Source organism: Mauremys mutica, chromosome 9 (assembly GCF_020497125.1).
Source record: "Mauremys mutica isolate MM-2020 ecotype Southern chromosome 9, ASM2049712v1, whole genome shotgun sequence".
Classification (NCBI taxonomy): domain Eukaryota; kingdom Metazoa; phylum Chordata; order Testudines; family Geoemydidae; genus Mauremys; species Mauremys mutica.
Genome location: NC_059080.1, coordinates 72,212,258 through 72,226,447, shown reverse-complemented (window position 1 = coordinate 72,226,447; position 14,190 = coordinate 72,212,258). Strand labels below are relative to the sequence as shown.

The following is a 14,190-nucleotide window of genomic DNA, read 5'->3' as shown; positions in this document are numbered from 1 at the left end:
CTTTGAGAGGTTTTGTTTCAAAAGGTGCTCCATTACCTACCCTCCTTCCCTGCTTCTTGAGTGTCCATTCTCTGGACTTTGTGGTTGAGAGAGAACTAGAGCACCGGTGGCCTGCTCCTCCCTGTATACCTTCGAACTGGCATAGGAATGTGTAGGATGCAGGCATAGACTTGTGGACACTGCTGACAAAATCTCCAAGCATGCACAGGCGTTTGCACATTCTGATGTGGAGCCACCCATAGGGACAAAACATCTCAAACGCCCGTTACTGTACAAGATGGTAAACTCTCCTTTCCAGATAGCTAACCTCTCTGCACATGCTCAGTGTAATCCTTGATGTGTGTAACTGGAAAAGCAAACCCCCTTTCAAATAACTTTTTTTAATTTTAATTTCCTCCAAAGGGCTAATAGGCATAATGCACTCTTTTGTGGTAACCTCAAGCATTGGAGGTCCTGGTGTGATGACCTGAGCCCTACTTTGACATCATTCTGTGTGCAAAAAAATATTGCCAGAATATGTTGACTTTAAGAAAAGCATGGGATTTTTCCCCAGGGACTATATTTTGAACCCCAGGGTTAAATGGCTCCAAATTTGGATCCCTTAACAGAACCCCACGTCCCCATGAGGAACACCAAATTTCATCGCAATCTGATTAATTGTGTGGATTTTAGAGAACTTAGATCAGTCAGTCTTTAAAAGCTGGTTTTAACCTTAACTATAGCAGAGCTGTCACTTGGCTATAGTAATATTCCCCCTGGTATGAAAGTACAGCATTAGCATTCAGTGATAAACTTTTTTGTCCTCCTTCCCTTGAGTTGATTCAATTACCTTGTTTAAGGCTTACAGGACCTTGAAAAAGGAATATTTAATCAGATATGACATGTATTTTCTCTCTTTAGGTGTATGCTTAATTGTGCCTCAAAGGGAAAAGCTGTTAACAAGCATCACCATCTCAGTGCCACATGTCAGAAAGTACATGAGCCAGTAATACTGTAGTAGTGTTTTGATACTTCCAGAGATGAGTTAACAAGCAGTTTTTCTCTTACACAGTAGTGTATGACCTTTATTTTAAAGGTGTCAACAAAATTAATGCTAGAAAAACCTATTAGTGATGGAGTTGTAGTTTGAGAAACCTGTAGTCACTTAGCCTTAGTCTCCTTATGTTGTGAGCTAGAGGTGTGATTCTCAGCTCTCCTATACATAGTCACATTAGCTCCCCTCTGGGCTGGTATGCTAAAAATAGTAGCACAGCTGCAGGAGCAGCATGGGCTAGTCACCTCAAGTATAAACCCCCCTCAACCTCCTGGTACTTGGACAGCTAACTTGTGCTGCAGCTGTGGTAGACACCATTATTTTTAGCATGCTTGCTCAGAGGAGACTATGTTCCAGTATGTCTGTGTGATCTTGGAATCACACTACTATCTCATAGGGTAGACATATGTGTAAATAACAGATTTACAGGTGAACTGAAGGGCTTCCCTGCACTGCTTTAGATGTTAGTGATAGCATCAACTGTTGAAAGTCATTTCCACCTTTACTTATTTGACTAGATCCAAGTGCGCTGTTCTGAGTTTCTTTCAACTGTGATGTCTTGTTTAAAATGCGTAGGCCTATGCATGTTCTGTTAATTTAAAATTGTAAATAGTTTTCACTAATTTAAAACTTTAGTTCCCCTTAAAGGATTTTTTTACACCAGGGCTTCCTTATCTTTTGCAAGCAGAGTCCCTATTAAGCTTTTATTGGGCTACTTAGTTCTTTTTTTCTTGTAATGCAGCAAAGGCACCTCCTGTGTTCTTTATGAAACTCTTTATGGAAACCCATGGTGTAATCTGTTAGTTTGCAGATTTGTGCAATAAATATTCATATTCAGTTTTATTTGTTTGCACATCTCCTTCACAATATGTGTATTCTTAGACTTCTGTGGATTTCTCCACTATCAACCATAAATATCACCAACATTCTAATGAGGAGAATCGTGGTAGACTTTTTACATGTGTGCTCATTTTTTTAGAATCTACAAACTTAACTATTCCTCACATTTTGAAAGGTGTTTCTTTAAAAAACATACTTTGATGCAACTTAGTTGGCAGCAAATTTGTTCCCCAACTCCCAATAGGAACTAGTAGTACTCCGTTTGACTCCTGAGTTATGATCATGTATTGTCATGCACACGAGAACTTACTATTAGATGCAGAAGTTTCTCTTCTCTCCCCCAATGCTATTTTAATTTCTCAACAGTAAAGAGATTGAAAATAGTATGTATGCTGTATTATAGCTCTCATTTACTGTAACAAATGTCTCGTCAGAAAATCAATGTAATTCTTGGTGTTTAAATTGATGGCTTCTGCTCTTTTTTAGACTTTTTTTTTTTTTTTTTTTTAGTCTGCTTTAAAATAAAGCCCTGTTTTGTTTTTTGTTTTTCACACCAACCTTTACTAGCTGGCTGATTCTTCTTTAAAGTAACTCCAGAAACATTAGCAAAACTATGCTTCAGCCATCTTCCAGACTTGTTCGCAGTTAAGGCAGATGTTGACTATCTTGATTCATTAACTTTTAATGTATATAAAACAAGTTAAGATTAAAGGGAAACAAAAAGTACTGTAATCTGTATCTGATCTGTTTCAATCATTGTACTGCAATGAGTATTGTGTATTTAGTAACCAATATTACATGTGTTAGAATGCTAAATAATTTGTTGATAAAGTAACGTAAGTGACTGAATTCTCACTGGCTTTCATTTTCAATTTTTTTAGACCAAAGAAAGTTTACAATGTGCATTGGAGAACCTCAATATGAATGGCTGCTCAGTGGAAGATCTAGGGCTGGATTTCACATTACCTGGGTTTCCCAATATAGAGCTGAAAAAAGGGGGAAAAGATATACCTGTCACCCTCCACAATTTAGAAGAGTATCTCAGAGTACGTAAAAGCAAAGCTGTGACTTTTAATTTTCACATAACTCTTCCTATCTTATAGTTTATTTTAAGATATATTTTAATTGCTTGTTTTTTGCAAATTGGTCATAGCAGTCGTACTTTTCAGCTGGTTGCTTCTAATGGTCTGAATGCCCTGATAAGAAATTAGCACAAATACTTTGAGTGTAAGTAATATACAACTCAACTAACTTTTAAGGAACTTTTTGTACTGTAGGAGAATCTGTTCCTTAAGGTTTCAGAAAACTTACTTTGTATCCATGGAAAATGTAGTCATAAATGGCATGATTTTTCACTGGGAACTGTGCGTTCTCAGCACCTCTGAAAACAAAGCCAGAAATTACTGGGCCAAGTATTGAACCAATACTTTGGACTAGTAGTGCAAAATACTGCTATACAAGATTATTGGCTTCTGAAATGACTTTAGGACTGTACCTCTGTAAGCCAGACAGTATGTGGAAGGCGAATCTTCAGAATTCTGCTTGAATCACTTTTTCATCCACCCTAGCAACTGGTTTTATAAAATCTTATGTTAAAGGCGGCAAGAAAAATAGCACTCATGTTCACTTCAGAACTCGCTTCCACAGAATATTCCGGATGGTAATACATGGTAGTAGATTACACACCCCCAATTTCCTACTGCACAAAACCAAAGTAAACTTGCAACTTTTAATAAGCAATACAGACGCTCCCTGACTTACACAAATCCACACTTACAGAAAAAGTTCCATAAGCTAGAAATAGGAGGTTTTGGTTTTTGGGGGGAGGTGGGGGGGGTTGTGTAATGGTCGGAGATGTGTTTCCAACTTATGCAAAATTTGAGTTACGCAAGGCATTCCAGAACGGAACGCGTGTGTAAGTCGGGTCTTGCGTAACCGTGGGAGCATCTGTATCAGAAATGCTGTGGTGATCAGTTTCTAACACTTGTGTTGGAAAAGGGGAGAGAGGTAATACACTTAGTTCTGGGACTTCTGTCTGATCATGTATGTAGTCAAGTTTTCCACTCCCATACATTTGGAGTCTGAGTGCTTTGTCCATATGCATGCCACCCCATGCATTTGAGTTCAGATTCTTTTGACCAGAAGTGTCCCACTGAGGGACTTGTACCCCAGGTGTCCTTGGGTACCCCAGGTGTCCTTGAGCCTCCAGTTGAGGACATGTATGGTGAAGCAACACTAACTGCCCCTCAGTTCCTTCTCACCACCCATGACTCAGTCAGAACCCTGTAGAGATTGAGCCTTTTTGCTCACTGTGTGGTCTTATCACTCTGTGTAAATAGATAGTTCTTCAAGTGATTCCATATGTCCATTCCACTGTAATTTTGTGTATGCCTTATGCACAGTTTTCAGAGAATGTTTTCCCTCACATTAGGGTGGCTTGAGCGCCCTTTGCCATTGCACACCACTGCATGCCGGTGCAGGATGAAACTGCCCCCAACTCTCCCATGCCCAGCTCCTTCTTACCACCAGTGAGGGTTGTTGCAGCACTTTCAGTCTTGCTATCACAGATTTATTTCCCTCATTCTTTGTATACCGCTTGTTTGCTTAGTAGTTAGATACAGCGTATGGTTAATCTTCGTGATAGTTTTCAATGTTTAGGTCCCTTTTGGGCCACATTTGATTACCTGGACCAGAACTGGAGTCATGTCTTGTTCTCCAGGGTTTAAGTCCTGCTTGTTGTGAGCTGAGTTGATGCCAGTCAGTGACCCATTCCCCAGCTGCCTAAATTGTTTGGAGTACCACATCAGTGACAAGCGTCGCATTTATAGAGGGTTTAAACCTCATTCTAAAAAAAGAGCAGCGAGACTTAAGTGTCTTCTTTATGGAGACAGCATTTCACCTCCATTGGAGCAGTCGTGTTCAGAGCATACTCCAAAAGTGGCACCATCACTACAGAGTGCATCTCCCAAGATGTCTTTAGCATCACATTCTGTAGTGAAGAGATGCAGACCTCATTCAGCAAGACCTTCAGTACTGTGGCCACCTAGAAGCAAGGAAACCAGGAGGGGCTCCAAAGGGAAGTGTTCCCCTGAGAGCTCCTCTGCTAAAAGGGGGTTCATCGACTCCAGCACCTATACCAGGTCAGTCATGGCTGGCCCCAGAAGTTGCTATACAAAGACACTAAACTTAAGACCCAATTCTGGTACTGACAACGCCAAAGATGTATGATGCCTCCAGCAAACTGCTTGATCTTTTGGTACTGGTATCTTCTGTGGTACAGGAAGGGTTTTGACTGGTACCAGAAACTAATTCCTATACTATCTCTGCAACAGTATGCAGTACCTAAGAGGCCAGTACATTTCAGGGGCAAACCTGATACCACCATCCCCAAGTTTGACTTTACCTGTCTCCTGTCCACACAGATACTGCTCCACCGCTATTGCAGGACTTGGAGTCATCTTCATTGGATTAGTAAGTGGGGTCTTGTGTCACATACTAAAAGGGAAGCTTACCCTCTATCAGTATGGTCCATGGATGTCACAGCAGTCTCAGCGCTGGCCACATTACAAGGGGCAATGGCCTGCGCAACCATGGGGCCCACCACTACATCAGTGGCTTTAATAAACACAGTTGGTTTGTCTCCCCTCACCTTTGAGTTGACTTTCAAGGGTGCACAAGATCATCAGCACCACAGTTAATGTTCTCAGATGAGCTGCAGGTTACTCAAACGGTTCCTCTACCACCAGAGGCATATTAGTCATTGCCGCAGTGACCTAGTGCATTGTCTTCCTCAAGACTGTCTGAGGCTGTATAGAGATGAGCGATTCACCACCACTGGAGGATTACAGGTTTACCAATAACTTCTTGAGAATGGCTTTGGTGCTAAACATTCAAGTGGAAGAGATTTCTGAGAAATCCAACAAGCTAGTGGACATGTTAGCCTCTCTAGGGCCCTCCTGAATGGCACTACTGACTGACAGAGTAATTGTGGAGCCACTCAAAACACTTTGACAGACCCCTTCTTCCATATGACTAAATGGACAGAGGGGAAATACTAGTCCCTCCTAAGGGTTTAGAATAACTCTACCCTCAACTGCCCCCAAGCTCTATGGTGATGGCAGCTGTTAATGAGCGTGAGAGATAGGGCGCCAAGTGCCGACACCAAAGGGTAGTAAAGAATCAGAGGCTTGATTTGTTTGCTTATAAACCTTTTATTTGTCGGGAGGCCTACAACTTAGAATTGCGAATCAGCAAGTTCTCCTAAGTTGCCACAACTTCCCCCTATGGGAAAACATCCTGAAGTTCAAATTCCAGGCTACTGGAGGACTCCAGGCAGGAGTTCATTCTGATGGTAGAGGAGGGCAAGTGGTGGCTTGGATGCAACAGACTCAGCATCTCAATCCATGGTATTTGTCCTATGAGGAGGTGCTCATAAATGCAGTCTTCCAGTCTCCCTGCTGAAATACTGCAGACCATCCTAGACTTGTTCTTTGAGGGTCCCTTCCTCTTTTTTTGGAAAAGATGGGACGATAGGCTATATAGCCTAAAAGGTTCCAGAGCAACACTGAAGTCACTTGGAATCTTTACACCAGCAACAAAGAGGAAGCAGTTCCGGTGCCAGCAGACTCAGATATCAGAGCTTTATACCTCAGCCCCAAGGCCTGCTGAGAAAAAGGAGCAGGAATTACAGGACATCTCCCCCCTCCTCTCCAACAGTAGGTTCCTCTCAACTAGCAGTCCAGTCTAAGCATGAATTCTGATGCATTTGTCAAGGGCAGCATACAACTAACTACAAGTGCATCTGTTCCTATCCATATCTTTGCCAATCTTCTATCACAGGTCCTTTGTGTTTAGACTCCTATCATATCGCATTGGAGAGTCCTAAGCCCAGCATCCTAGGGTTTTTTTTTTTCAATTTTGTTTCTATCCCTCATTCCCACCACCCTTCCATGTCCCTCTTCAGGGACCACTCCCACAGGATGGTTCGTGGAGGTCCAATCTCTCCTTCTAGCAGGGCTAGATGTTTCTCTGTTGTGGGGGGGAGGGATTTTATTATTCCCAAAGCAAAAGGTGGTCTCAGACCTATTTTGGATCTAAGAGAGTTAAACAAGTACTTGAAGATTGTATTCCCTGGAATAGGACGACTAGTGTGTTGCCCTTGATTTAAAGGACACTTGCATCCATATAGTGATCTATCCAGACCACTGGAAATTTCTCAGGTTCATAATGAATGGAATCCACTATCAATGTTTTCCTCTTCTTTGTATTTACTTTCTGTGAAGTCCAATAAACTGTTAAACCATGTGGGATATTGGGAATAAAATTCTCCTAAGTTTCTCTTCACATATTAAGTCACATTATAAAACCAACCCATGCATATCTAGCCTCAAATTATTCAGTAGAATACAGATTTCTGAAATAGAAATCTTCAGAAGGATACATTTCAACACAATTCTATTTCCTGAGGGAAAAATAACTACCTTACTTTATCTTGATTTTGATGATCGATTATAGGTGTTGTGCTGTTCAATGTTTTGACTATAGGAAGTATGACTTACATAACTTTTTTTAATATACTCTCTTTAATAAACCAAGCTTGGCTGAGCACTTTAAATGCTTAATAAATATTTACCTCAATTTTGGGGAAATATTATACATGGTATTCTAGCTTCATAATGTATTTCAAATGAATTTTTAATAGGATTTGAATTGGAGTCGGTGTCTGATTTCAGAAGCAGGGGAACATCTATTTGTTAGCGTGACAAGTACATCTTGAAGACTTACTGTTTTACAAGATGTATCCTATTTAAACTAGTTAAGAACAAATTCTGTTTTTAAATGTCTCATTATTTGCACATTTTTGAAGGATTATACAGGTGAATATTTTACTATCCAGTTGGTTCTTAAACATATGCCGTAACCAACTTTCGGTTAGATTTAGAGTGACATATCGGTCTTTGGGGGAATTTGTTTTCCCTTTCCAGGTACAGCTGTGTTGCATTGGTACAACAAATGTGCAGCTGCTGAGTGGCTGGTGTTGGGCTGGTGAGAGGTGACAGAAGTGGGGCAACATTGTACAGCACCTACTCAATCAAGCTCAGGTTCACACATCTTTATATGGACATGTGGTTATGTTCCTGATTCTTTTGCCAACTCATCATATCCCTTGTGTAACTCCACTGTTGAATATTCACATAGCTTCTCACAGCCTGTTCACTTATTGTGTGTGTTGTTTTTTTTGTTTGTTTGTTTTACAGCTGGTTATATTCTGGGCACTAAATGAAGGTGTTTCCAGACAATTTGACTCATTTAGAGATGGATTTGAATCAGTCTTCCCTCTCAGTCATCTTCAGTACTTCTATCCTGAAGAGGTTGGTAGATGCGAATTTGTAACTCATATCAATCAGTTATATAGATCAATATTAATCTGCATTCTTATCCCCATATTTAATTATGGACAGGTTATTGTGCAATTCTCTCACAAATAGGGTAATATATTTATGAAACTCATGTATCAAGACAATTCAGTGAGTTTTAAACTATGTACTTACATTTGTCATATAGAGAGCCTTCTGTATTTAATAGTAGTTCTAATTAGTATTTCTGGTGGTGGATTTTATTTTCTGCAGTATCAAATTTAGTATATCGTAACTCTTTTTCCCAAAGAAACTAATAGATCCACCTTAAATGCAAACTTATCCATTTACATATTCCTAGTTTGTTGGAGGATACTCTAGGAATCAAGAAACTTCATAACTATTTATTATTATATTGTGGTAGCAACTAATGGTTGTAGACATGGACCAGGACCCCGTTGTGCTAGGTGCTGTACAAACAGAACAAAGACAGTCCCTGCTTCCAAAGATCTTATAACTAAGTATAAGAGAAGAGACAGCAGGTGGTTATAGTTGGATGTGGGAGCACAAGGAAACAATGAGACAGTACTGATCAGTATGGTAGGCAGTGGACACAGCACGCCCACTGCTTAATCATTGTGAAGGTTTTTATAGACAATGGAAGGACTTGAGGGGAGGCAATAAGGTAGCTTTGTGGCTGTTTACAGGGAGATTCTTCCAATGGCTAGGGGCAGCAGGGGAGAAAGCACAAAGGTGCTTGTTTAAAAGTGTAACGTGGGTAATGAAGCCTGGCATCGTTGACTTACTAGAGGCAGGAGTTGACATTTTGACAGTGTACCGAGAAATGATGGGTAGGATTGGGATAGGCTGTAAAGGAGAAGTGTGTGTGGGGACAACTCAGTGTTCTTCAAAAAAGAACTAGATAAGTTGTTCGAGTGATTGCTCATGTGTATTCCACAGTAGGTGTGCGTGCTCGCCACGTGCACCGGTGCTGAAAGTTTTTCCCTTAGCAGTACCTGTACGGGGGGAGCACCGCTGTGACCCCTGGAGTGGCATCTCTATATCACGCTATAAGGGGAGCTGCGCACTCCCCCACCCTCAGTTCCTTCTTGCCGCCAGTGAAGGTAGTCGGAACTTCGTGCTCCAGCCTTGCTGCAGCTTCTCTAGTTAGCCTTAGTAGTACAGTTCTTCCAATAGTTAAATAGTTTTCTCCAGTTAGTCGTCTGGGATCGGGGCATGCCCCGTGCCCCAGGCTTCAAGTCGTGTTACTCCTGTCACAGTTCTGTGCCAGGAAGCGACCTGCATACTCAGTGTCTCTGTTGCTTGGGGGAGAGCCACGTAAGTGAGCGCTGTAGGATCTGCAGATCATTCAAGCCCCAGACTAAGAAGGAGAGGGACATTAGACTTCATGCTCTCCTAACGGAATCAGCTCTGGGCCCGGCACCGGCACACCGAACGGACTCGACGCCCGGCACCGCGTATTCTGTATGGAGTGAAGTGCCCTCCACTAGCCGGCACCGCTCCCCCTCCAAGAAGCAGGGGAAGTCTCAGCGGCGCTGAGACAAAGATAGGTGTGAGGCCGGACTGGAGCTGGGCACCCCACGATCCCTCTCGGGACCCAGGCTTCTGACTCGTGTTGAGCGGAGCAGCCCAGTCCCGTCCGTGCGTGCCTCCCCTGCGGAGAGGATGCCATCGACTCCAGAGGCCTCACAGGCCGTGCATGACATCTTAATCCTCCTGGTACCCGGGGCGCCACCTGAGGCAGGCCCCCGGTCTCGAGGGAAGCCGCCACTGGGAGCACAACAGCCCTCCCCGATGAGGCACAGTCCCCACTCCGAGGACCGCTCGCTGTCTCGCTCAACGTGGTCTTCCCACAGCCTGCGCCAGCCCTCTACCCCGCTCAGGCTGACGGGCTCGCCGCCCATGAAGGAACCTTGGAGCTCCTCCACACCCCGCGACTGGGGATGCAGGCACCAGGATAAGCAGCGCCGACACTCCTCCTCACGCCGCAGCTGCTGGAGCCGATCCCAACACCACCGACGTAGACGCTCCAATTCGAATTCCCGCTCTGCCAGATATTGCTCTCAGAACTCCTCTCGAGATTCTCTAGCACTGAAGCTTCGTAGCTCCGGCCGCCTGGGCGAGTACAGGAGCAGCACCTTGGATGAGTACCGATCCTCATTGTTGAGATCCCGGTCACGCGGACAGCACTGGTGCAGACACCATGACTCTCACCACTCGTACGGTACCGTGCTGTTGATGGCGACGTCCGCATCGGCACCCAGCCACCCGTCTCCAAGTCGAACGGCTCAGTGAGAACAAACGGTGCCACCCGGCACCCAATTTGGGCAGTGGCATGGAACACTGTGGCAAGGGCAATGGTGTCAATGGGCACTGTGGCCGCAGATGCCCGCCCAAGCGAGATCCCGCTTGGTGGCCGAAGCGTCTCGGGCTCCCTCGGCCTCCCCTCCTCGACAGAGGAAGAAATCAGCGGGTCCTGAGCCGACGGCACCGTGCCTGGACTCTGACCTGGGGATCAACTCACCAGTACCATCTGACACCCTAGGCTCTGTGCCAGTCTCCTCGCCAGCACCAGAGGATGCCATAGCGGCACCGCTGCCCATCCCACGGGAAGACTTCAGGGCTCACTAAGAGCTCCTCAAGTGGGTGCCGTCCAATCTTCAGCTCCAGGCTGAGGAAATGGAGGTGCAGTTGGACTCTTTCTAATGTGCTGTCATCCTCGGCACCGAGCCAGGTGGCCCTACCTCGCCAACATCTTGACTACACTGTGGCAGACCTCGGCTTCCTTCGCTCCCATCTCGAGGAAAGCAGAGAGGAAATACTTCTTGCCCTCTAAGGGCCACGAATATCTGTATTCCCCTCGGCACCTAACTCCCTGGTGGTGGAGTCAGTGAACCACCGGGAATGTCACGGTCAGCCCACGCCCACCCCCCCCAAGGACAAAGATGCCAGGAGACTGGACACATTTGGCAAGAAGGTTTATTCCTCCACAAGTTTCTAGCTTAGGGTGGTCAACCACCAAGGCTTTCTGAGTCGGTATGACTTCAGCTTAAGGGGGTCCCTACCAAAGTTTGTCCCACTCCGGGAGGAGAGGTTCGAAAAGGAGTTCAGGGCTCTGGTAGAGGAAGGAGCGTCAGCAGCCCTCCAGGCGGCATCGGACATGGCAGCCAGTTTGATGGCCTCCGCCATATCCATGCACAGGGCGTCGTGGCTTCTCCTGTCCAGACTGTCCGCGGAGTCCCAGTCCTTGATGCAGGACCTTCCCTTCAACGGGAGAGCTTTTTTTGTAGACCAAACTGATCTCCACCTGCATGGGATGAAAGACTCCCTGCAAACCTTGGGCCTGTAAATCCCTCCAGCAAAGGACAAACCTAGGCTGCAAACTTCGGCTGCTCCTACTAGGAGCAGATATGAACCCCCGCCTAAGAGACCAAGGGAACAGAGATGCAGGTCCCAGCGTCAGTCCTGTTCATCCCTGTGGCCTGGCCCCTCGAAGGGCAAAAGGCAGGAAAGGAGGCGGGTTTGACTTTGTGGGGGGCCACCGGGCCTGTTGCCAAGGAAGCCCCCCAGTTCATAAAGTTTGTGTTCTGCAACCGTTTATCTGTCTTCCGAGTGGTCCCATAACGTCAGACCGGTAGGTCCTCAACACTATTTCCAAGGGCTACATGTTACAGTTCACCTCACCCCACTACCCCCATCTCTGGGTGAGCCTCAGGGGTCCGGAACATGCCCGCCTCCTAGACCAGGTGGTGTGCCTCTTCCGCCTGGGGGCGGTGGAAAGGGTACCAGTAGAATTCCAGGGGAAGGGCTTCTACTCCCAGTATTTCCTGATCCCGAAGGCGAAAGGGGAGCTCAGGCCCATCCTAGACCTATGAGGATCTCAACAATTTTATGGTCCGCTACAGGTTCCGTATGGTATGCCTGGCCTCTATCATCCCCTCCCGGGACCCAGGGGATTGGTTTGTGGCCCTGGACCTCCAGGACATGTACTTCCATATCCATATTTTCGAGAGGCACAGGCGTTTCCTCTGATTCCTGGTGGGTGGGGGGACCATTACCAGTTCACGGTCCTTCTGTTTGGCCTTTCCATGGCCCAGAGGGTTTTCACCAAATGTATGGCGGTGATAGCAGCCTACCTCCGGAGGAAAGGGGTACAAATTTTCCCTTACCTGGATGATTGGCTCCTCAAGGGCAACTCTCGGTCCCAGGTACAGGCTCAGGTGTGTCGTCTTTTGTTCACGTGCGCAGATCTCGGCCTAGTGGTGAACGAGGCCCAGTCTACGTTAGTTCCGGTTCAATGCATACAATTCATAGGGGCTTTTCTGGACTCAGAGGCCACAGCCTCTCTTCCCCGGGACAGATTCGAGACCCTCAAAGGTCTCATCACCTCAGTCACGGCATTCCCCGTGACAATGGCAAGTGCGTGCCTTCAGATCCTTGGTCACATGGCAGCATGCACAACCGTGGTTCGCTATGCCAGGCTCAGAATGAGGCCCCTCCAGCTCTGGTTAGCCTCCCAGTATTCCCAGGTCAAGGACGGGCTGGACAAGGTTGTCTCGTTACTGCCCCACGTAGTGGCTGCCCTGCAATGGTGGTCCCTCCCATGCAACATGCTACAAGGGATCCCCTTTTGAGAAGTCTCCCCCTCACTAGACCTGGTGTCGGATACCTCGGACCTGGGCTGGGGAGCCCATATAGGGGACATTCAAACCCAAGGGAGATGGTCGGCCTTGGAATTATCCCTGCACATAAACATCAGGGAACTCCGGGCGATACGCTTGGCGTGCGTAGCTTTCAGTGCGCACCTTCGCAGAAAGGTGGTCAGAGTCCTCAAGGATAATACCACTGCACTGTGCCTGGAAGCCCTGAGCCTATGGGAGTTCTGTACAGCCCACGATATCTCCCTGAGAGCCTTCCACTTACCCGGTGTCTGCAATGTGCGAGCCGATCACCTCAGCACGGTTTTTCCCACCAACACGAGTGGTCACTCCACTGGGCGGTGGTCCTGCATCTCTTCCAAGAGTGGGGAGCTCCCCAAGTCGACCTCTTTGCAACCGACCAGAATCGATGCTACCCCCAGTTCTGCTCCGGGGAGGAGCAGGAAGGGGGGCAATCTCGGATGTCTTCCTCCGGTGGTCAGGCCAGCTTTTCTACACCTTCCCACCACTCCCCCTGATAGGCAAAGTCCTGCAGAAAGTAAAAGCAGACAGGACGCAGGTCATCCTCGTAGCCCCAGATTGGGCCTGTCAACATTGGTACAGAACACTCCTGCAACTCTTAGCGCCCCCCCACCATCCCCCCAGCGGAGGCTGTCGCTTTGCCCGGATCTCCTCTCCCAGGAGGAGGGATGCCTGCTTCACCTGACAGCGTGGTTGCTCCATGGTTAGATGAGGAGGAGGGGAGGTGTTTGGAGAACGTCAGACGAGTTCTGTTGGAAAGCAGAAAGCCGTCCACATGATGGACATACCTAGCCAAATGGTCCAGGTTCTCTAGGTGGGTGGGGGAGTGGGGACTCTCCCCATCGTCCGCATCACTCCAACTGATTCTCAATTACCTCCTGTCCCTTAGGACCCAAGGGCTAGCGCCCGCCTCCGTCCTGGTGCATTTGGTGGCCATATCAGCCTTCCACTCCGCGGTACAGGGCCACTCGGTCTTTCCCACAATATGACCTGCTTTTTAAAGGGCCTGGATTGTTCATTTCCATATGCCATATGTCCCCTGTCCTGCAATGGGATCTAAACCTAGTGTTATCCTGCCTCACAGGTCCTCCCTTTGAACTCTTGGTCACGTGTTCCTGGTCCCACCTGTCATGGAAGGTAACATTCCTTGTAGCTATCACATCAGCTCGTTGTGTCTCGGAGCTTAGGGCTTTGACCTCAGAACCCCGGTATACAGTCTTCCACAAGGATAAGGTCCAGCTTCACCCACACCCTGCTTTTC

The 14,190-nt window shown here is 46.5% G+C and overlaps 1 protein-coding gene across 6 annotated transcripts in view; it reads left to right on the top strand.

The window, feature by feature from the left end:
* TRIP12 (thyroid hormone receptor interactor 12) overlaps positions 1 to 14,190 on the top strand; it is a 165,618-nt gene that overhangs the window by 145,292 nt on the left and 6,136 nt on the right. For all 6 annotated transcript variants that reach the window (XM_045031305.1, XM_045031304.1, XM_045031303.1 and 3 more), the window contains 2 exons: positions 2,755 to 2,919; positions 8,131 to 8,244. In XM_045031305.1, the coding sequence (XP_044887240.1) occupies positions 2,755 to 2,919; positions 8,131 to 8,244 (279 nt within the window). The remainder of the gene's footprint in view (positions 1 to 2,754; positions 2,920 to 8,130; positions 8,245 to 14,190) is intronic.